This window comes from Ovis aries, chromosome 1 (genome assembly GCF_016772045.2).
Source record: "Ovis aries strain OAR_USU_Benz2616 breed Rambouillet chromosome 1, ARS-UI_Ramb_v3.0, whole genome shotgun sequence".
Classification (NCBI taxonomy): domain Eukaryota; kingdom Metazoa; phylum Chordata; class Mammalia; order Artiodactyla; family Bovidae; genus Ovis; species Ovis aries.
Window position 1 is genome coordinate 43,397,376 of NC_056054.1, and position 24,193 is coordinate 43,421,568.

Below are 24,193 nucleotides of genomic sequence, written 5' to 3' on the forward strand. Positions count from 1 at the left end.
TTTCATAATATGACACTTTATGTAGCATCAGGTAACATGTTTGACACTTTTAAAATAACATTAAGAGGAAAAGAAATATTTTTTGCTCGTCATTAAAAAAATAAAAAAGGCTTCCCTGATAGCTCAGTTGGTAAAGAATCTGCCTGCATTGCAGGAGACCCTGGTCTGATTCCTGGGTTGGGAAGCTCCCCTGGAGAAGGGATAGGATACCCACTCCAATGTTCTTGGGCTTCCCTGGTGGCTCACCTGGTAAAGAATCCACCTGCAATGTAGGAGACCTGGGTTCAATCCCTGGGTTGGGAAGATCCCCTGGAGTAGGGAATGGCTGCCCACTCCAGTATCCTGGCCTGGAGAATTTCATGGACTGTATGTATAGTCCATGGGGTGGCAAACAGTTGGACACAACTGAGTGACTTTCACTTCAAAAAAAGATGCATACACTTTTGTTTTTGCTTGTATATTAAAATAGCTTTTCAATAGTTTTTTACTACTTTATTACTTGGGCCACCTGAACTTACCCAATGACTGACACACACACACACTCTTATACATGCACTCACAATCTATCCACTTTCAAAAAAATATTTGTAGTAAGAATCAGTCTCCAAGAATGGCCATTTAAGTTTTTGTATCAATATAAATGTGCTCTCAGGCAGCACAGTCCACGATGGGGCCTTCCAGCAGGTCAGGGTTGCTGTGTTTAGGACCATGAGTACAAAAGTACATGCACTTCCCCCAAAATACGCTCACCCAATGCCTGAGGTCGCACTGCTCCCTACAATATTCCCTGGACACTTAAAACCAAAACAGCCATACCTTGGCCCTTGTTCTCATTCAACAGCATCCTGCAAAGATACATCTAATCGATACTCCAGCATGAAAAGCGAGAATGGTGGGAAAGGGTTCTTCTCTGGACACTCCAGAAGAGCCAAGCCCAAACAACAGGCAAACAGGTTGAGAGCAAACTGCACATGCTAGTAAATTCATGTACTAAATGTGCTTCTCCCCACCTTTTAGCATTCACGGTTGCCTTCTAACCCAAACTAGCATTTAACGCAGCCCAACAGAGATGTCAGGTTAATGACCGTGAAGCGTGACAAGTACCAGGGCATTTGTACCACATCTGTCTTTCAGCAAGTTATTACCAAGACACAAGGAATTGTGGTCTCTTCTCCGCTCCTCTGCGCCTGGCTCATCCTTGATTGAATGTGCTGACCCTTTAATGGGAAGCTCTGAATAACAGGATGTTCTCGTTAGCAGCCCTTTCCCTACATCAGCACTTAAGGAGAATCTAACATATGTTCCTCTCCTCTCCTGCCACCGGGAGAAATACAACTTAATCACTGTAGGAATAAATTATCCTATATTTATATTTCCTTGGAGTTTCAGGATGTGGCTCTGCTTCCAGCTCTGATCAGTGGCAAGAGGGCAGCTGTCTAAGGAGCATAGGAGACTGGGCTGAAAAAACTGGAATTCCAATAGACAACTTTGAAAGTATGATGGTGTACTTTAAAAAAATTCACATACGAACAGAACACTTTCGTCTCTGAAAAATGCCAAGTGCGTAGGGGTGGGATTAATAGGTTTTATGTTGCCAGATCCCAATTATTTGATCTATCATTCTAATCCGAGGATGGCAAATGTTGGCCTGCCTGCTACCCCTCCCCCACTGCACCCATGGCAGACATCACGAATGGATCACATGCTCTTTTCTTATTGGGCCCAGGCATTAATTAACATCCCCTTTCAACACCTGGCTCCAATCAACCATAGGTGACACACAAATTGAAAACAATTTGCTAGTCTTGTTTTAAATGATTTAGTACTTTAACTTTTTTACCTTTGATGCACCTGACAGTTGACTAAGGTATTATTTTAGCAACATCCTCTGTTCTCAGCTCATCCCTGAGCTAATCTGAGCTGCAAATATTAGCTATCAGCCACTGCATGTTTACTATGTGCCAGACACTTAATGTCTGCTGCTGCTGCTAAGTCGCTTCAGTCGTATCCAACTCTGTGCCACCCCAGAGATGGCAGCCCACCAGGCTCCCCCGTCCCTGGGATTCTCCAGGCAAGAACACTGGAGTGGGTTGCCATTTCCTTCTCCAATGCATGAAAGTGAAAAGTGAAAGTGAAGTCGCTCAGCTGCTCAGACTCTTTGCGACTCCATGGACTGCAGCACACCAGGGTCCTCCGTCCATGGGATTTTCCAGGCAAGAGTACTGGAGTGGGGTGCCATTGCCTTCTCCAACTTAATGTCTAAGTGCCAATTTATATCAGAGTAGGCAATGGCACCCCACTCCAGTACTTTTGCCTGGAAAATCCCATGAACAGAGGAGCCTGATAGGTTGCAGTCCACAGGGTCGTGAAGAGTTGGACATGACTGAGTGACTTCACTTTCACTTTTCACTTTCATGCACTGGAGAAGGAAATGGCAACCCACTCCAGTGTTCTTGCCTGGAGAATCCCAGGGACGGGGAAGCATGGTGGGCTGCCATCTATGGGGTCACACAGAGTCAGACACGACTGAAGCGACTTAGCAGCAGCAGCAGCAGCAGCAGCAGCAGCAGCAGCAGCAGCAGCAGCAGCAGCAGCAGCAGCAGCAGCAGCAGCAGCAGCAGCCGCCACCAGTTTAGATCCATGTGTCCTTACAAAAAACCCAAAGCAGGCAAAGGTTGAACAAACCTGATTGGGATCACAGCTTCCAGCAACTTTCCCTGGTGACTCCCTGGCTGAGCTGGTAGCCTCCCTTCAGCCTCCTACAGCACCACCCCAGCACTGACCTTGGACTACAGAAGCAAGCTCATGGGGCTCTTGTCTTCCCTACTCAACTCCACGAAGGCAAGACCTCATCTTACTCCCCTTTGATGCCCAGCCCCTGGACCAAGGCTGAGTACATGGTGGGTGTCTGACAAATACACTGTAAGAATGTTTTTGCTTCATTTTTAAAGCTCCTGTTTTCAAATATCTCCAAGCTTTAGCTCATGTTCTATACTGAAGAGATGATCCCTGACCACTGCTATCTCTGGTGCTCATTTACATCATAATGCATGGTGTGCTGGTGGGTAGAGGGAGCCACAACTGAGGTAGGGACCTGGGCAGCCCCCAGAGGCTTGCTCGGGTCCAGTCTTGGCCCCACCCTCTGAGCAGTCCAAAGCCCCACAGTCCCTAATTCTCTGTTTCTATCTTCACTTCTATCTTCACACTGCATTTTTTTTTCTTTTCTTTTTTTGCCTTTCTCTGCCTCCCAAATGGGATTATTCTCCCTAGCTCTGTAATCCCAGCACTTACTAAAGTGCTTGGGCAGGGTGAATCAAGATTCTCTGCAGGGATTTGTAACTGGTAAAAAGAGCACTGGCCTGAGCGGGGAGAGCAGGGAGCTGCTTCCGGGGCTGCACGGACCCCCTCTCCTTGGGTGTCTCCTTGCCCGGGGGTGTCTGTGCTTCTTCACGTGAGAACACTTGCCCCAGCAGGCCGGGCAGCACACAGAAGCGGCAGTGCATCTAAGCCCTCTGCCAGGTTAAGAGCAGGGTACCACGTCTCTCGCATGGACAGGGCCCAGGCATCACCAGCACACCCCATCCCTCCCGGGCCTGGCCCGGCTCTCCTCCAGTCCCTGCCGTGCAGCCCGCTTCCTGGTCACCTATGAGAACGGATGTGCCCTGCCCCGTGCCCCTCCTACCATGTGACTCACTGCACATTCTCGCCTCGTTTTCTCCCCACCAGCTTCCTGCACAGATTCTTAGGAGAATCAAGTGTAGCCTCCTAGCAGGACCCCGGGAGCACTGACTTTAAGCTCTTTCCAACCCCACTCCCAGTCCACACTAAGCTCCGATGCCACCTGCACTCATCGCCCACCCCCACCACTTTACTCATCGCCCCCTGACGCCCACAGCTGTGGTCTCCTGCTTGGGGAGCAATGTCACCAGCTGCCCAACCAGACATTCGGGAGTCACCCTGGGCTCCCCCCACCCACTCCACCTCGGCTTCTTCTTCCTGGTCCTGCTCACTCGACCTCCCCGGTTCTTCTCAAGTGAGTATGTTTTTATCCCCCTCGCCACCATGCTACTCAGGACCAAGACTATTATAGCAATGCTGCGACAGCTCCCTGGCTGGTCTGCCTTTCAGAACCCACTGCAACCTCTTCACAGCCAGTGGCTCCTGAAAGAAAAATCTGATCCTATCCCTCCCCTCTAGAGACTTCTGCCTCAACTTAGATGTCGCTTCCTCCTGGAAACCTTGTTTCTGGAAGCCTGCTCTCACAACAGCTGCATTTCTTCCCTCAGATGCCTGGGAGGGGGTGGGGGGGGGGTGCTTCTCCACTGAGGAATCACCTTGTTTCCCTCAGAACAACATGGGCTATTTAACAATTCCCTCTATGGTAAGCACTCTAGCCTGTCACCCAATAGCCATGCCTCCTGCTTCCTCGGTACTGGCACAACAGGGGCACCATCTCAAGTGATTAGGGAAAATCTAGATTGTTCGAGGCCACATAAATGACTCCATCCTATTTGTCAGGGCTGAATTTATGAATGAGCATCTGTCTTAGTGCTGGTCTGCACAACATACCGGGGAGTTGGTTAGGAGCTTTCGAAAGATCTCTTTGTTCTTAAAGAGGGCTACATAAGAAATCGTTATCTACTTTGGTACTGGTATGAGAGGATGGGATGCCTGCAGCCTTTCTGTACCTATGTGGAGAGTTAGCTGATGCTCTGAGGTTGACATGATAGCTAGAACTTGATGTTGTCAACGAGCACTAAATTGGTCAACTGGGAACAGCCTCCCCCTGGACTTCTTTTCTTAGGTGAGAGATTAAGTCCCCTTTTCGGTTTAGGCCAGTTTGAGTTGGGTTTCCTATTACTTGTAGCCCAAACAGATATAGCTTCCTAGGGCATTTTTCACTTTCTATTTGGTCTTAGAGGCACTTAGGTATAAATCTTGTTTCTTCTGTTAGACCTTTGGCTTTTTAAGGACAGGGTTTGTATTTTATGTATCCTTGTATCCCCCAAAGTGGCTTATCCCACTCCTGTGCTTGAGTGAAGAGAAACCACTATCTTTTGGGCTCATACTGTGAGGTGCTAGTGCTTTAAAGTGTTCAACATAGGAAGAAACACAAACAAAAAATGTAAGGCAACTCCAACAGGCACACCCCACTCCACCCATCCTTATACACCTTATAGTGCCGAGAAGATGCTTAGTACCAAGTAGATGCTCAAAAATGTTTGCTAAGTGAATAATTTAATTTGCCTCTGATGAGTCAAGGGCACTTAAGAGTTTTATAGTGTCCTAGGGTCATAACGATGAGCAGTAATTATAAACAAATTGTACTAAATATAGCCTAGTACTGGGACATCACTAGTGGTAAGTTGTTGTTTGTTTATATGAGAGCCCTGATACCACCAAGATGTTACGGCATTTAAATAGAACAAGCAGCAGAGCCAGACACTGGAGAATGAAGCAAAAACTAAATTTCACACAGCAGACGTGAAGGTGCCAAATGTGTACTGAATGCTCTTGCTGTTTGTGCCTGCTCTGGGGCCACAAACACTAACCAAACAGACCCGCCATCTGAAGGTGCTTTGCATGTGCAGGGTGCAGGGAGAAAAACAACTTCCAAACTGCGTGGCCAGGGTTAGGAGAGCCAATGGAGAGGGCATGATAGGGATGCCCAGACCAGATGTGCTGAGTCAGGAAGGTGCCCCAGAGGAGCATTAATGCACCTGGATGCAGCAGAGGAGCTAGTTAATCAAAGGGGCACAAAGAGAGAAGGAAGGGGGAGTAGCATGAAGGGTTTGTAGTTTATAAGAAGCCCATTCTGGCTACATTATTTGGTACGAAAGGTGAGGCTGGACTCAAGACCAGTTGGGAGGCTACTACAATAATTCACTGTGGAATAACAGGGGCGTCTCAGACTAGACACAGGCTGACGGTAAATGACATCAGGTTCCCTAAGATCTCGGGGTGCTGTGGTCTTTGCTCAAAGAATAATGGCTCTGAACACCAGGCCTCTCATCTTTTGAGTTCAGGATGGGGAATGGGTTTGAGCTGGAGGCAACAACATGGTATACCCATGTGGCTTAAAATTTCCATTCGGTTGTAAAACACTGTATAAGAATGAGATATGAAAATCTGATACTTTAAAAGAAGAAGGGGAGCCCTGTTGGACCTGGTGTGTATATGTGTATGTACTGATGTAAACGTGTGCACACATGCATGTGTGTGTGATGTCATGCCTCCTCATTCACACTGATCCCACAGTTTCGTGTGCACAACGATGGTTCTGGTCCCAACAAGGTGACCCAGCTCAAGCCTCTTTGACCCTCAGTTTTTTTTGAAGGTCCCACGAAAGGGCTGGACCTCAGAATCTCTAAAAATCAAACACCTGCCTTGAATTTCCAACTTCTGGCAGCAAAAGGGTTTGGTAAATTAAGAGTCGTGGATAATGAGCATAGGGATAATCTGATGATGACTTTGAGGGTGATGATCCTGTAGCTCAGAGCCTCTCAAGCAGCACCCCTGGGTTAAGGTTCAGGTGTGCCCCAGCCCCAGGTGGCCGAGCAGGGCCTGACTGTCCAGAGTCTGGAGCTGTGGGCATCTTTCTCCCTACCCTGATACGATGTTCCTACGTGAGAACAGGCAGGAAGTGCTGCCCCAGACAGGAGAGAGGAAAACACCCACAGGAGCCCAGCATCGCCTCTGGCCTCACTTCCACTTCCCCTGCCTCACGCGTGTCCGGTAGCTCTGTTAATGACACAGCAGACATCCACCCACTTCCAACTGCACCTTGGAAAGGTGAGCGAAGGACCAACATGGCCAGAAGGTGACAGGTGGTGGAGACAAGGGAGCAATGACAAATGGGAGCCTTTCTACCTGTGCTCTCAAACTTCCGCCTCTGCCTGCTTGGGGACCTTGCTCTGTGGACTGTCACCTCCCATTCAACAGTTCCAAACTCTCTGTCTCCTGTGACATGCATAATTTTTGTTACAATGGAAAAAAAAAAAAATCTGTTTTAAGGGAGAAATATTCAGAGACAGAAGCATTGCTTTCCTTGAAAAGATTGAACCTGAGGCCTACAGTTCACCTCCCACCGCTGCCCTCAGAGATGCCGAGAAGTTCTGAGAAGATGCAAGACGGCACAGTTCACGTACAGAGAAGCGGCAGCAGACGGAGGCTTCCAGAAACAAGTCTCCGTGCTCAGAGTCACAGGTCAGAGGAGGAGGTTTTAGTCTAACTTCTTTTGGGCTTCCTATTTCAGTGACACACACATAAAAAAACAAGCAGCCGAACCCTTGGGACTGAATTATTATACCCAGAGCATGACTGAAGAGACCCAGGTCCTTTCCTTTCTCAGACCTCACTGGCACCATGACAGTAAAAAAGACTGCCTGGTCTCAGCGGCCAGCTCAGCAACGGAGGCAGCAGGCCCCCTCTGCTGCTCACATCCCCCAGCACCAGCCAGGTGTCATGACAGGGCAGCAGGCCCGCTTGGGTGCCCTAAGCACACACTGACGGCTTGGTGTGCAGGGCTGGCTTGACACCCTGCAACCCTCTGGCCTTTTGAAGCTAATATGTGGCTGGACACCACTCAGCAGAACAAACAAGCCCAAGAAACGCTTGCCAGAAAAGTGTGAAGCAGATAAAGTTCTCTGAGATGCTCCCTGCGGAAGAGTTTCCTGGAAACATTTGTCACGATGACAGACTTTTCCTGACTGTTCCAATGGAAGAATATCCTATTACTGACAAAAAGTCAGGAGCAAAATTCAGCACATGGAGCGGCATATATACCCCATAATGGAGGCCAATGTGGTTTTTGGGTGGGAGTGTGAAGACCGGTATAGTTCTTCCTTAAGGAGTCTTCTCTGTGTTGGCTAATTATAGTCTGAGTGGAATAGTTCAACTCAGCAAACACTTATCAAGCTCTTACTGCATACAATGTACTGTGGGAGGCAGCATAGTGCAATGGTAAACAAACCAACAACTTTGGAATCCGTGGGTTGGGGTTTGTATTCTGACTTCCATTCACTCCCTATGTGACCTTGGCAAGGTTATATAACCTCTCTGTACCTGTTGCCTTCTCTGTAAAATGAAGGTAATAATAGCCTCTGACTTAGAGGAGGATTGTAAGTATGGTACTTAAAGCACTTAGAGTAACTTTTGATCTCTAGTAAGTAGGCAATATCTGTTTGCTATTATTATTATCGTCTTTGCACCTCAATTTCCTTATCAGTAAAATGGGCATGATAACCCAACCAGCCTCATAGGGTTGCTATAAGGATTAAATAGAATAATGAAATGTATGGTGTTTAGCACAATACTTTGCACATAGTAAGTTATGTAACAAATGCTAGTCACTGTTATTCCTAGGAGATTCTCCCCAAACTATTTTAAAAATAAGACACTCAGATCTGAATAAAAGTCCAGGAAACAAATTCTTTCTTTGAACAACTTGAGCAAAGGGCGTTTTGTCACTATCCCCCATCATCCCCTTCCCCTCTGAGTTCCACTTATGCACAAAACACTGTGCTTTGTGCTGAGTAAGCACCACAGGGACTCTCTCAGGAGTCCTGATGTCCCTCCAAATATTTTAGGCTTCCCTTTAACTTGATACTGACATGCCATCCACTTTTCCATTTAAGGGAATATTTTAAATTCTGGCTTTGTGAAACAGGGAGCAAGGCACAGACTTCTCCTGCAAAGGCTTCTCAAGCCCATCTACTTGGCTTGGCAGGGAACACAAAAGTGGTATCAAAACTAGACTCATCGCTACTAACCTTGCAGAGCACCTCCCCACCCTGGAGAAGTGCTGAGCATGTTATATGCATGACATCACTGAAACAAGGGCCCCAGGGAAGTTTCAGGATGTCTAGTTGGTAGGAGCAGAGCTAACCCACACTTGGCTCCTAAGTCCATGCACACAAACCCTGGGATCCCTGCCTCCTTCTCAAGGCAAGCCTCCCACCTCATCCAAGAGTATAAGGGTATCAGATCACTCCTACTGTTCTCTTGGTAGGGCAATCAATCCGATTTTTTTCCTTCCCCCTTTGTCTGCTATTTGGCCAACCCCGCCACCTAGTGGCCCTTCAAGCACACAACCACAGGTCTTTGTGAAAAGCCCGCAGACGACACCCATTCTCACAACAGGGGGTACCTGATGATCAAATCCAAGGTGCGCAGAGAAATGAAGCCCAGAAAAATGAAGCAGGTTGCCTCAAGTTAAAGGGAAAGGCGCCTGCACCCTAGAATCAGGACATGGTTCTGATTCAGACTGCCTAAATCCTATCTTCAGCAAGATGCTTCCTTCAATTATTCAACAAATGCAGGTTGGACACCTACTGTGTGCTCATCACTGTGCCAGATAGTGGGGACAGGACAATAAGCAAAGAGGACAAGTCTATCTTCATAGTCCAATGGGACAGGAAGATAATAAAACTGAGAACGTGACAACACTAGTTAATAGAAATGAAGGGTTTACTCTGCGATTACTACTCTTGCTTTAAAAATGAATGAAAAGACATGAAAGCTGTGGTTAATAAGCCTTTGCAAGGTTCATTATACCTTTCTAAGCTTATGAAAAGGAGCTTGTTGGACTAGATGCTAAAAAATTTCTAAGGCCTCTTTCCAGCTCTGTTTCTCTTTACTTCTAGGACCTTTGGGGTAAAGTTTAGATTAGAAGGCAGGTCACTTGACCAAGAATCCAGTGCTTTCTCTTCATGTACTGTGCTAACCAATGCTTATTAATAATAACTGGTAGGAATCAAACCGGAGAAGGTGATGGCACCCCACTCCAGTACTATTGCCTGAAAAATCCCATGGACGGAGGAGCCTGGTAGGCTGCAGTCCATGGGGTCGCAAAGAGTCGGACACGACTGAGTGACTTCACTTTCACTTTTCACTTTCATGCACTGGAGAAGGAAATGGCAACCCACTCCAGTGTTCTTGCCTGGAGAATCCCAGGGACGGGGAACCTGTTGGGCTGCCGTCTATGGGGTCACACAGAGTCGGACACGACTGAAGCGACTTAGCAGCAGCAGCAGGAATCAAACACTTACTATATATATTATATCCTGAATTAATATTAGCTCATGCAGTCCTTAACAAACTATGGAAATATGAAAGTAATACAAGTAAAAATATCATGCTCTAAAATGCGTAACAGTTTCTAAGACAAATGGAGAAGCTTCCAGCCCAACCCAAGTGTAGGATTCTTAACCACTATTTTGCCCCTGATTGATCTAGTTATGTGGTGGTTTAACAAATACTTATGTATTGGTGGCCCCAGGCTCTAAGAACTGGAAAGGACAATGGGCCCAAGCAAATGAATGGCTCAAAGAATAGTTACTGTCCAGGGAACACATTTTTCAAGAAAAACATTTCTCAACAACACTGCTCTAGGGGTAACTCTGGGAATCCAGACACTGTGAGGTCACATGAGCAGACCTGACCCCTTGCAGAAGGGTCTGATACCAAAAGAATAAGGTAGGTTCCAGGAATTCCACTGAGTATATCAGAGATCAGCAAACTCTCCAACATTGTCCTGCCATCTCCTTTATTCTGTTCTCCCTGGGTATCTATGCAGCATCTGCTTTCTGTGGTGGGGGCCATCAGGCAAAAGTCAACAGTGATTCTGCAAATGGAGGCCTCAGGTTCACAGGGAGCCTGGCTCCAGAGCCACACAAAGCTCCTCCTGCTTCCTGCAGCGGGGCCACTTCCTCCAGCACCTGGGAAAGCAGACCCTGTGGGATCTGGAGCTTCCTGGGTTTTGTAAAACTCTCACCTGTCCAGCCAGGGTCTCCAGAGTGACATGTCAGTGGGCGAGAGTGCGGACATATGCTAGACACACAAGAATGCTCAGCCCACAATGCTCTGCTATCCTTTTCCAAATGGCAAAGATTTCACTTAAATTTCTAGGTCTAAGATTCATCCCTGCCTTGCACAACCACCACCCCTGCCCCAAGCCAGGTCTGCCCACTGTAAGAGCTGCTATGCTCCTATAGTACCTAGCATGGGATCACAATTACCGATTGGCCTGTCTGTGGGTCTGGGTAGCTTTTCAATCCTACACAGTTGGTATCTAGCACCCTGTCTGGATCGCAGAGGTGCTGATTTCCAAAGAACTGGAAAGAAGAGGAAGGAATTTCAGGGCTAGACAAAGCTTAAGAGATATCTTATTTCAGCTACTGCCCAATACAGGATTTCCTTTGAAATATCATTGCCCATGCCTGTGTTCAATAGCTAAGTTGTATCCAACTCTTTGTGACCACACAGGCTGTAGTCCACCAGGCTCCTCTGTCCATGGGGTTTTCTAGGCAAGAATACTGCTGTGGGTTACCATTTCCTTCTTTAGGGGATCTTCCTGACCCAGGGATCAAACCCACATCTCCTGTGTCTCCTGCATTGGCAGGCAGATTCTTTACCACTGAGCCACTCGAGAAGCCGAAATATCAGTAATGAAAAACTTACAGTTTGTGTATGTATAGGTGTATATCCATACATATACGGTGTCCTTCTAAGAATGAGGTGCATGGCGGTAAAGACACAAAGAACAAGACTCACTTAGGTTTTCTTCGAGAGTTAGCCATCATCTTTCTTGAGAAATTTTGTTTCCTCCTTATTTTTCAAGAAATGCATGCTATTTATAGAAAAATGTGTGAAATACATTATCATGGATATAAGATAACAAAAGTTAACACGTTGCTATATTTCCTTTTACTCTTTTCTCTATGAGTTTTTAACGTAGCTGAAATCACACTCTATTATGTAATTTTGTTTTGTTCCTTTTCAGCAATGACATTTCCCTAAGTGATTATAAATTCTTCATAAGCATCCTGCTTAAAAATTTTTATTTTGACATAATTTCAGACCTAAAGAAAAGTTGCAGGACTAGTACAAAGAATTCTCTGATCCCCTTCACCCAGATTTGGATTCCTCAAATGTCAACACTCATAATTTACTTTAATCCCTGCATACTCCCTCTGAGGCAGAGAAGTAGAGACAGAATGTTTTTTATCCTGAAAGACTTCCCTGTGTATTTTCTACAAATAAGGAGTTCTTCTAAATAACCTCCCTACAGTTAATACACTGCTGTTATCCAATCTACAACCTCATTCAGATTTTAGCAATTGTCCCAATAAAGTCCTTTACAGCAAAAGAAAACCCCAAATTTTACACAGTTACTCAACTGTTAGATCTCTGTGTCCAGGCTAAATCGCTTCAGCTGTGTCCGATCCTTCGTGACCCCATGGATGGTAGCCCTCCAGGCTCCTCTGTCCATGAAATTCTCCAGGTGAGAATACTGGAGTGGGTTGCCATTCCCTTTTCTAGCGGATCTACATGACCCAGGGATCGAACTCCTGCCTCTTATGTCTCCTGCACTGGGAGGACAGTTCTTTACCACTAGGCCACCTGCAAGGCCTTTAGTTTCCTTTAATCTGGAACAATTCCTAAGTCTTTGTTTGTATTTCACAGTATTGATATTTTTAAGAGTAAAGGGTCGGTTATTTTGCTCCTCAGTTTGGGTTTGTTCAGCTCTTTTCTTTCCAGTCAGATAGATTGAGGGTTTGCACTTTTAGCCCACACAAGTGAATACACATCATTTTTAATGATTTCAGAAAGATTTCATTTTACACAGGCATTTCCTGACTGCAGAATCTTGGGCAGTTGTATAATTTTGCTACAGTTCCAAAATGTAGCACTTTCTCTTTTTTCCCATCAACTATCTATTGACCTTTCTCCATTCATTTGTATATTTAAGGATATACTAACAACTTTTTCCAAGACACTCCTGTCAATTTGTAGCCCCACAGCTGATAACTGGCCTCGCACACTGGCATATTATGAGATATATTTTAGTTTAGGGAGACAAAAACTAACATTGCACTGCTGTTTCAATAGACTTCATCTAAAATTATGGTTATAAAGAGTGCTGTTCCTCTCAGGACTGATCCAGAATAAATGTGTCTGTCTGTCCATCTGTTCCCTGTTTAGTTTATGTGTTCCTTCATTCACTCAAGAAATCTTCAGAGTGTCCGCTCTGTGCCAATATTCTTCTACATGCTGACATCAAGCTCTTGTGGGAAAAAATAAATATGGTAACACATTATACAAGGGCTGTGGAGTAGCCCAGTATCAAGTGATGGGAGGGGACACTTGTGGTGGAGCAGGCAAGAGCCTGGAGACAGACACGGACTGGTGAGCCTGCAGTTGGGACACAAAGGAAAAGGGGAGCCTCTTCACTTACACCCGTAGCACTATCACTTTGATCCTGCAAACATCTGCAAAACCTGCTCTGTACTAAAAACACGAACCCCAGATGGACCAAGTTCAAATACACATTTCTAAAGTCTGACCTTCTCCTTCCTGGTCAGCAGACTCTGAACTTGAGAGGGCTGCCATTTGTGAGTAATAATGACAGCTTGAAAATGCCCTGAAATTAGAGGGAGCTTACAAACCACTCTGATGTTGCTCAGCCTTGCAATTATCTGAATATCAAGGAATCATTAATGAATCAGGCTGTCTCAATGTTAGATTAATGGCCAGTTTCAACAGCGGAGACAGGACAGATGGCCAGCAACAAAGAAAGGTAGGGGTGTGTGTGTGTGTGTGTGCGCGTGTGTGTGTGTGTGTGCGCGCACGTGTGCGTGTGTGCGTGAGACCAAGAATAAAGAAAGGTAGGTAGGTGTGTGTGTGTGGGGGGGCGCTGTGTTTGTTTGTGATGGCCAGGAATAAAGAAAAGCAGGTGTGTGTGTCTGTGTGTGTTGGCCAGGAATAAAGAAAGGTATGTAGGTGTGTGTGTGTGTGGGGGGGGGGGGTGGGTGTGTGTGATGGCCAAGAATAAAGAAAGGTAGGTGTGTGTGTGTATGTGTTGGCCAGGAATAAAGAAAGGCAGGGGTGTGTGTGTGTGTGATGACCAGGAATAAAGAAAGGTAGGTAGGTGTGTGTGTGTGGGTGTGTGTGTCTGTGTGATGGCCAGGAATAAAGAAGGGTAGGTAGGGGTGTGTGTGTGTGGGTGTGTATTTGTGTGATGGCCAGGAATGAAGGTAGGTGTGTGTGTGGTGTGGTGGTGGTGTGTGTGTGTGTGTGTGTGTGTGTGTGTGTGTGTGATGGCCAGGAATAAAGAAAGGTAGGTAGCGGTGTGTGTGAGATCTCCCCTCAAATAACTGGGGCGGTGGCTGAAATCATGGGCCAGGAAAGAAAAGCACCCAGCTTGTGCTATGGGTGGGGCTGGGTCAGGAAGAAGTCCAGCTCCCAGACCCATCCCCTCCTCTGGGCTTTGTCACAGTGAGTCAAACAGCAAGAAACTAGAGGGATCTGCCAGCAATTAATTCTGGGGCAAATGTGTGTGTGTGTGTGCATGCATGCTCTATCATGTCTGACTCTGCGACCCCCATGGACTGTAGCCCATTAGGCTCCCCTGTCCATGGAATTTTCTAGGCAAGAATACTGGAGTGAGTTGCCATTCCCTATGCCAGGGGATCTTCCTGACCCCAGGGATCCAATCCACATTTCTTGCATCTCTTGCATTGGCAGGGAGATTCTTTATCACTGTGCCACCTGGGAAAATATAATCCCCATCTCAACCACTAAGCAATTCCTATTTGGTGCTTAGGACAATTGATTTCCATTTACCTGGGGAAAAAACAAACAGATGATACCACCCAAACATTTTTTTTTCTTACATAAAACTTACATGAGGTAAAAAATTAGACTATATATATATATATATATATATATATATATATAAATAAATGTGATCAATAATCATTAGAAAACTCTATCAAATATTGAGAAAATTATAATAACCTATAAGGTATGCACACATTCTTTTCCTTCCACATCTTCCTTTTGAGGAAAAACAGCCCCAAGTAGCCAATTAATTTGATGTATGAGTAACAAACAGTTTCTTACAATGCCAGGCCTTCAAATCTTAAGTGCATCTAAGGGTTTCTGAGAGCAGAGAAAGAAAAAAAAAAAAGACAACTATTAAAAGCATTATTAATATAAATACTATGGTTGTATCCTCCACTTGGGGGATGGAGATCCAGGACAATGGAGATGATAAACATTCACCAGGGACACACACTACCACTTGGTGGACAAAGGACAGCAGATGAGATTTCAATTATGAAGGCTCTTATTACTGAAGCTACAATAATCAGGTCAGTTCTGATAATTACAAGCAGCTGCGTAATTTAGAGAGGCCTGAGAAAGGTGACAGGATAAAATCATATTTCAACATAAAATGACATATGTGGGAAGGTTTTTATATTTCAGCCATTATCCTTCTAAATCTGTTCTGCGTTTTATCTCTAAGAATATATAAAAAGGTGCAGGAAATAGTGAAATAACTATCACCAGTTAGCCCAACTGTGACTTTCTGGCAACTGTAAGAAGTAAGTATAAATGAACTGAAGCAAATAATTAAACTAGCTGGACTAAAGCAAAAGATATCAATGTAGGCAGCAGTGAGCTGGAGTTTGCAAGTCAAGATCACTAATAGATATCCAGTTAGTGGTTGAAATTCATGTTTTCTGGTTGGTGTTAGGTCACTGTTACAATCTCAAGGAGTAAAAGAAGCCCACAGACTGGTAAGGATTTGCCATAACCAGCAGCGGTAGCAGAGTTTTGGCCAAAAAGTTCACTGAAGTTTAATAGGTGTAACCCTTAAACCTAGTGGCATTTTAACCATTTTACTTTCTAGAGATATATTTTTTAAAAATCTAACTGAAGCTTAGAATAACCGTTTCAAGACGAAAAACTCATTCCCCAAACCTTAGAGACCCAGCCCCTTTCAGTGTCCTAACTCGTCACAGGCTGACAATTTCTTTCCAGATCATCAGCCATAACAATGTGCATGATAGCTCATTTTATACAGTTATCTATTTATCCACCAGGGGGCGAAGTTGGCCACTATTAGACTGAAAGAGAAAATTATTTTCAAATAGTGGTAAAAAAATATTCACATACAAAAAGGGCCTTTCCCCTCCTCTCTCTTCTTCCCAGTACCTTTAGTCCTGACTGATTAGCAAAGCACTCCAGCCCTTGTGCGGGCTAACAGGAATGGGACATGCTTGATCGCTGCTGAGAGTGAGCTAGCACACATGGTTAGCACAGTCCTGTAGGTTGGCTGGCCCATTCTCCAAAACTTGAGATCAGAGTTATTGTTTTGCCAAAGCTGAAACAGTTTCAAGGATATTCTCTCTCTTTCTTTTTAAAGGAGAATCTTCCACCAGGCCTAGTTCAGCCAGCTGATGCTTCATGCAGGGCTGGCTCCCTCTTGCCTGGCTCCTTTCAGGGCCTTCCCAGCAATCACAAAGCCACAGGAGGGCCTGCCTTCCTGCAGGGATGGTGGGACCTTTGCACCCGGGGGAGGGTGTCTGGTAGCCAGGAAGGAGCCCAGATGGCAATCAGTGGCTGGGACTTCCTACCCTTCAGTCACAGGGTTAGGACCTCCCAGTGGGAACTCAGGTCTGGCTGGGTCTAGCCACAGCAGAGAACACACAGGGGCAAAGCCTGCTCCTGCCTGCTTGCTAAGTTGCTTCAGTTGTGTCTGACTCTTTGTGACTCTGTGGATGGTAGCCCGGAGGCTCCTCTGTCCATGGGATTCTCCAGGCAAGAATATTGGAGGGGGCTGCCATTTCCTTCTCCAGGGGATCTTCCGGACCCAGGGATCGAACCTGCATCTCTGGCGTCCCCTGCATTGACATGCAGGTTCTTTACCACTAGGGCCACCTGGGATGCTTGTTCCTGAGGGGGAAGCAAACTGGAGTTTCAGCATTGTGGTGAAGGCGAAACTGGGCGCAGGGAAAGACCCAGAGTGTGTGCTCGTTCTTCCAGGTCTGGGGACAGATCCAGTTTTTACTGAATCCTGAGTCTTATACAATTTGGGAACCTCCTCAAGAAAAGAATGTGAAATTAGGAACAGCACATGCACTATAGGACATCAGAAGGGGTCCTTGCAGTGAGAGATCCTTAGGCTTAAGCTTCATAATGCCAGAAGCTCCTTCATGGGCCCTGCAAGTTGAGGATATGCGGGCAGGGGGTTCCCAAGAGGCTTGTCCACAGAATGGCAACAGGAGATTTCCCTAAGGCCACATGGCTCAGCACCTGCCTCAGGGAGTGGGTCATGGAGCTGGGCAAGGAAGAGGGCAAGAGGTTCGGTTCTGCTCTCCGTTTATCCTGCCTGAGATGCTCCATAAACACTTGTTGATCCACCAACCCAAGTGGCCCCGCTGCACGGTCCCCTACCCGTTCCTCCCCTTTCTCTCGAGCTTCCCGGCCACATTTCAAGTTTCCGCATCAGGGAAGATGACTGTACTGAACTGCCTGATCAGTGAAGATCAGACAGGAAGATCACTGATTGCTGAGCTGTCTGCAAGGGTGAGTAACTCAGACCCAGCCTATGAGCAGGTGTCCTGTTCACCTGGATGATTCCTTCATCGAGGGTATCCAAGCATGAGTGACACAAACTTCAAAATCAGCCCAACCGATAGTGATGTTATCATTATTCCTGGCAAACCTGCTATTTGGTGCAGCAAGTGCACTGGTCAGTAGAAAGCAAGGAGATGGGAGCTCTGCCGGCTCAGGCCTGCCCACTGCTCCAGAAAGGCCCTAGGGACTAGCTGCTCCGTGGAGCGCAGGCGTTGCCCTGTGTCAGGAGCAAAGCTCCCCGTCAGGAATCCCCATTCCGCCCTGTGTCAGGGGCAAAGCTCCCCAGCAGGGATCCCGCTCCACTGAGGCCAGCTCTCCATCTTCCTGACCAAACCCTGACCCCCAGTTTGGATCCTCTTGTTACAGCTCAGGCCTTGTCGTCTCCTCCATGTCCCCTTCCAAGTCCTCTCTGGGTGCCATGAAGGTGCCTACTATACGTCTTTATTGAAAGAAGTTTATTGAAAATAAACTGATCTGAATTTACAGCATCTAGTTAAATATAGCTATGTTTGCATATTTCCACAGGACTTATAAAAATAATATGTAAACTTCTCCTAATCTAGTGAGAAAATCACTTACCCAAGACTTAACAAGGAAAGGAGGTGAAGCCTAAAAAATTGGAAAGCTGTTTGGTTTAGTTACGTAGCCTGCTTTCATATATGCTACACTTTGGTATTTATAAGCAAGCCAGGGACTCAATGTTCCTGTTCCTTTTTGAACAAAACAGTGAGAACAATTTCTTATATATAAAAGTGTCTTTGTGAAGCCATTTACCACAAGGAAACAAGGGTTCTGAAAATTCTTACTTGTAAAATGGAGATAATGCAGGGATGGGGAAATGGCCACCATTTTTTTGCGTACTCACTATGTGCCAGGGCTGTGCTGGGCATTTCCTACAGATTACTTCACTTAATCCTCTCAATATTCCTGTAGAGGATTATCCTCCATTTATTAAAGTCAAATTTAAGACTTAAAGAGTGACTTGCCCAAGTATTGCTGGAGAACTGATACTTTTTTCAAGGCTTTAAAATTGTTTTAGAAATCATCACAATAGTCAAATGCAAACAATGGTAATATTGCATTTATTGACTATATACCATGTGGCAAGCCATTGTGCTGAATTCATTTCATGCACTGGTTTCTTTAATACAGCTCTCTTGTAAGGCAACTGTAATTATCCTCATGTAACAGATAAGGAAACAGGCTCAAAGATGCTAAACCACTGTGCTCAAAGCATGTCAAGTGGCTGAGGAATGGTCTGAAATCTAGTCTATCTGCTTATACTATGTTACTTCCTACTGTAAAATACATAAATAGAAAGCTTGCTTTAGGTGACAGCCTATTAGCAATTTTACATATCTAGATTTTTTCAGTGGCCCAATATATATATTCTTTCAGGCCAAGAGAGGAAGATTAGGTGAGCAGTGCTAGGCTAGATCAGCTGTACCCTCTGGGTCTCTGTCTCCAATGTTATCTGGGGCAGGAGAGGGGACCCAAGGGCAGTGGAGGAGGAGGGGAGGGGAGCTACAGCTCACCAGCTTTATAGATAGCCATGAAAAGTAGCATGAGGACGTTCACATCTGGAAATGTAAGATTGAGACCGGCCAGGAAAATCAGTCCACCATGGAACAACCCAATGTACATTTAATATTTTCTTAGGCTGACATCCCCAAAGTGACTTCCTTCCCTACATTTAGCTGGTCGAAGCGTTTTGCTAGCACTTGTCACTTGCTCATCTGAGATGCTGCCCTCACCACGGGGCGGGAATCTAAACACAGAGTGACCTGCCTGCTGTGGGATCCACCATCACAGTGGCCCAAGCTGCTCACGATGCAGAAGGGCACCTGGAAGAGAGGCCCGTTCACAATGCTGGGGCTGGACAAGGCAGACCACCAGCTGAGTCCAAAGGACGAAACATAAGAGAAAAACTGCAAAAAAAAAAAAAAAAGTGGGGAGGGGTGTTTGGGAGGGAGGTAGGGCACATTCTGCAAGGCTTGCATGTGGGGAGTTCATAAACTGTGGCTGGACCCCGATCAAGACGCTCCTGTGAAGCCCAACAGATCAGCTCTCAGATCAACAGAAAGGATATGAGGGTCAGGAGCATGAGAACTGATGCTTGAGCAGAGTTTCCCAATACTCGCTTTCTGCTGGGGTTAAGTCAAGTGCACCCTGGTGTGACAGTACGGGAGAAAGACCCAGAGATGAGGCCAGCGGCTCCCCGGTGGTCTTCGAGAATGCAGTGCGGGTGCAAGCCTGGCTGTCTCTAAAATCCCCGAGTCCAGGCAGGTTTTCTCAGATGAGCCACAGGCACACAGTTTCGATCCCATTAAAGGGAATGTTATGGGGACCCAGGCTCAGCTTCATGGGAGCAGCATCTTTCCAACAACTCCAAGCATCTGAAAGTCAGAATGGGATGCTTGTGAGGGAGGGAAGAGGAAGGTTCCCATGCCTGGACAGCTTTCAAGCACAGGCTGAAGGACAGCTTTTAGGGCTGTTGCAGAAGAGTTCCCTGAACTGGGCCGACAGTTAATATAATAAGATGCTCAAGTGGAAGTTTCCATTGAGGCAACACAATTCAACAGATGGGAAATTCCAAAGCCAGGAGCCAGACCATTACATGGAAATTTCTAAGAAGTTGACCTAGCTGGCTTAAAGGTTCAGGACAGTGGAAAGTGATGGGAGGATTTTGTGGGGCTGATTTCTTGCTAATGCTCTGATTCCCACCCTCCCTGAGGTGGGTGGGGGGGGGGGGTAGGCGTACACTTTTCATCTGAAACCTGGAGACAAGAGCTTCAAAGGCCACATGTGGAGGGCTTGATACATGTCTCCTTGAGTTTGGGGACTGGTACGTGACACCCACCAGAGGGACCACAGTGTGGGAGGGGGCTGAAGAGACACAAGGTGACTCAGAAGAAAGTGACTGCTCGCTCCCTCCCCTGATGGGAGGTTAAATGGCACCAGGTATGTCAGCCTTGGTCTCCTTGAGACAGATTCTGTCCACCAGGGCTTCACACTGAGGGGGAGAGAAGCCCAAAGAGAGAGTCTGAATGGGAAGCAGAAGGTGCTGAGGACGGTAGCAGACAGCAGGAGAGGCGCTGCCTGAATCCTGGGAGATCCAGATGGAGAGAGCTGGCAGGGGAGTCCTGTGGGGAGGCCCCGGGGCTGTCTCAGAAGCAGCCTGAAGAGTAAGAGAGTCCATCCACCCACCAGCCAGGCTCAGAGAACCCAGCACCAGGCCTGACAACAGTGGTCAGGTAAGAACTTTCCCCTCTCTCTGCCTCACCCGGGCAGGCCTTTGTGACGGACAAGATTGAGGAAGTCTTCTCTTGGAATGAAAACTGACCATACATAGACTAAAGTGAGCATTTCCAATTTCCAGAAAGGATGGGTACTTATGCGTGTGTACGTGAGTGCACAAGAAACCATAGGACTTTCATTGGAAGGACTGATGCTGAAGCTGAAGCCCCAGTACTTTGGCCATCTGATGCAAAGACCTGAGTCACTGGAAAAGACTCTGATGCTGGGAAAGATTGAGGGCAAGAGGAGAAGGGGGTGACAGAGGATGAGATGGTTGGATGGCATCACCAACTCAATAGATGTGAGTTTGAGCAAGCTCCGGGAGTTGGTGATGGACAGGGAAGCCTGGTGTGCTGCAGTCCATGGGGTTGCAAAGAGTCGGACATGATTTAAGGACTGAACATAGGACTCTTTGTTACCTAAGAGTAACCAGAAACATCACAGGCCTGATCAAGTTCTCATCAGGAAACAGACACACATCCCAGTGAATCAACTTTAAAGGCACAGTGAGAGGCAAGAAAAAAGCTATGTCTTAACTACATTTCACAAGCTGTGTTGTGCTGTGTCTTAGTCACAGCTAACCTCTGCATTGCTACCTGTGTGCCAGGCGCTGGGACGAGGATTTTATAGATGTGACCTCTTCCAAGCCCCCAACGGCGCCGTGGGGCAGACATTATTACCCCCTTTGACAGAAAAGGAAACTGGTTCAGAGAGGTGAGGCAACTTTCCCAGAGTCACACAGGTAGGTGAGCAGAGTAGTAGCTTGGACTCAACCTCAAGTCTCACATGGAACCCTGGACTCTGTGCTCCCAGACGAATGGTTCTCAGCAGCCAGTGGTGAGTGAAACACGACAAGGTCAAGGGGCCTTCCCATCCTTTACTCTCAGGAGTCCCCAAGCTAGAAAAATAGAAAGCTGAGTTTGAAAACCACTGAATTGCATGATCTCAGCAATCTCCTCCAATTTTGGGATTCTTGGATTCTATCATCGGTGGGTGCGGCATGGAGAGAGGTGGACCCCCACAAGAAGACATGGAGAAGAGGGAAAAATCCAGAGACAGCCGGAAGGAGCTGGTTCCAGCAGGTGGTACCATAACACACCCAAGGTTCACAGAATTACAGTCACATGCATAAATACATAGTTCAGAAAATGCACGTAAAGCACTTAGCAGGGGGTGAGCACCAGAGTAAGTATTAGGTAAGTGGCAACTACGACTGTGATAAGTTTACATACATTCCTAAAAACCTCAACATGCAATTTGATGCAACATACTCAGCCACTGACATCACCATGTCTGTGCCATAAGGAGCTGTGTTTATCATGGACGCTAAACTCGACTAGTTTAGCCAAGAAAAGAAATGAACACATAGGATTAATTAAGCTAGCCAAATCTAAAACAATTCAAGTAAGTCTGAAGTACTGGCTCTTAAGCACTAGGGAGCTGGGGAGTCCCATCAAAAAAATGATAGAAGTGTGATCCTTTTCTCCAGTTAAAAAAAAAAAAATACCACACACCACTTTGCAAATAATTACAGAAGCCCATTCATTGATCCACTCAATGGATTACAGGTCCACTGAAGCCCAGTGTCTTCAGGTTAACAGTCTAGATCTGGGGGCTGCAACATGAGGTCCGCAGGCCAAAAGCTGCCTACCTGACCCCACAGTGGGGTCATCCACCCTCTTCCTCTCTGTGTGCTCACTGTTGCTAGTCTCCATCATGATACCAAACCTGGAATAGGTAGTCAATGTAACTGAAGCCGAATCTAATTTTTAACCTTTCAAGTTTAATGGATCCCATATTAAGAATTTCTAAATCAGTACACTCTGGTACCTAAAAAGTTTATTTGCTTGGCATGCTCTTTCGTTCTTCTGGAAACAACAAAAAAAACCCCCTCATTCCTCATTTTTTCCTAAGGACCCTATTTCATGTGATTCTGGTGGGATTCACCCTTTCTTGGGGAACACACGAACAAGCCCTGGCCAAACAGATGCTGCTCACTGTCTACTGCCTAGTCCTGGGATTGAGGCAAGGAATCCAAACAGGGCCAAACCTCTTTGGTAATAGTAATAGGACAAAGGCAAAAGAGGCACTCTAGCTGCTGAGATCCACAGCTGTGAAGATGATGGAAATGTTAACGCTAGTGTCTACCTCTGCATGTACTGAGGGGGCTCTCACCTGCGAATGAAGCTCACCGAGTTAAACAGAGCCAAGAGATGAAGAGAGTGAAGGATAACAGCCTGATAATTGTTTTTGAATCCATGCATACGCCCATGCCCAAAGTCCATGCTAGCATAGACATTTTAGTCATCAAGTCAATGACACCAGTTTACACTGGATTTCTGTTCCTTACAACCAAAATAACTCTAAGAAAACTGATCTAAAGACAAACAAAGCCCAAAAGCAAATTCCCATCCGTGGGCAGTCTTCATGGAATTTTGACCTCCTCTCTCACAAATTTTTTTCATCTTATACACATTACTCTCACATCATCCTCTGTTCCTGGTGGTTCATCTTACCAGTGCTGCCAACCAATCAGACCCATTACTCTTGGAAAAATTTATTACAGTTATAGTTGGGAAGAGGAAAATTAGAAGTGGACAATATATAGCTCAGTTTATAGTTTGCTGCCATCCAACACATCCTTGGAGTCCACTAATCGTATTTCAGTAAGCTTCTCAAACTGCCCTGGTTCCCCTCAAAGGTACAGAATACCCTGGTATCTAAGATGACATAAAGCCACAGGGCTCAAAATGGAAGGAGAGAGACACATGGAGCCAAGGACAGCGGGCTGCACGGGTCACAGTGGAGAGGGTCCATATAAATCCCGTGTATCAAAAAGCCACTCCGCAGACTGAGTCAGGGCATAGCATGATTTGGAGTTGGGAGAAATAACATTCACTGAGTACTTCCCAGGAAGTTGTTTATTATTCTTTCAGAACTGGGATGGTAAGGAGATTGCAATGCACGTGCCAAGTCTGGTCCACAGCCAACTGTCCAGGCTCAGCATCAAGAAGCGTGACAGTCTCAGACGTGCATCACAGGGGGAGTGGGGATGAATGTATGCACTTGTTTCCCAGTGGAAAATACTACCTTCTACACTTGGATGAAGCAAGGCCAGGAGAGAAATGCACACCCAGACTGAAAGCAAACTTCTTGGGCTGCACTTGGGTGTCAACACTGCAGGTTGACACCGAGGGTGGTCTTCATTAGTCATTCCTATAGGGATGTTGTTTGCTAGCTTCAGTGGCATCCACTTCATAACCACTGGGGGAAAATTACTCCAAGTTTCAAAAGAATCACAATTAACCTTGCTTCTTCTGAGTAACTAGCATGCTTTTATCCTCAAGCCACCAAGAACTCTTAACTGAGTATGCTTTCCTAGTACTGACTTATCAGAAGCTCAGAGGCAAGACCCTGGGGCCTGCCAGTGCCTGTACAGGCTTCTCACTAAAGAACTGGGTGCCTAACC

General features: G+C 46.2%; 2 protein-coding genes across 5 annotated transcripts in view; one reads left to right on the forward strand and one right to left on the reverse strand.

Annotated features, from left to right (window-relative positions):
• GNG12 (G protein subunit gamma 12) overlaps positions 1-24,193 on the reverse strand; it is a 138,076-nt gene that overhangs the window by 54,410 nt on the left and 59,473 nt on the right. The gene's annotated exons all lie outside the window — the stretch shown is intronic.
• LOC114116104 (basic salivary proline-rich protein 2-like) overlaps positions 21,725-24,193 on the forward strand; it is a 62,002-nt gene continuing 59,533 nt past the window's right edge. The window contains exon 1 of the mRNA XM_027972521.2: positions 21,725-21,809. Coding sequence (XP_027828322.1) covers positions 21,725-21,809 — 85 coding nt within the window. The remainder of the gene's footprint in view (positions 21,810-24,193) is intronic.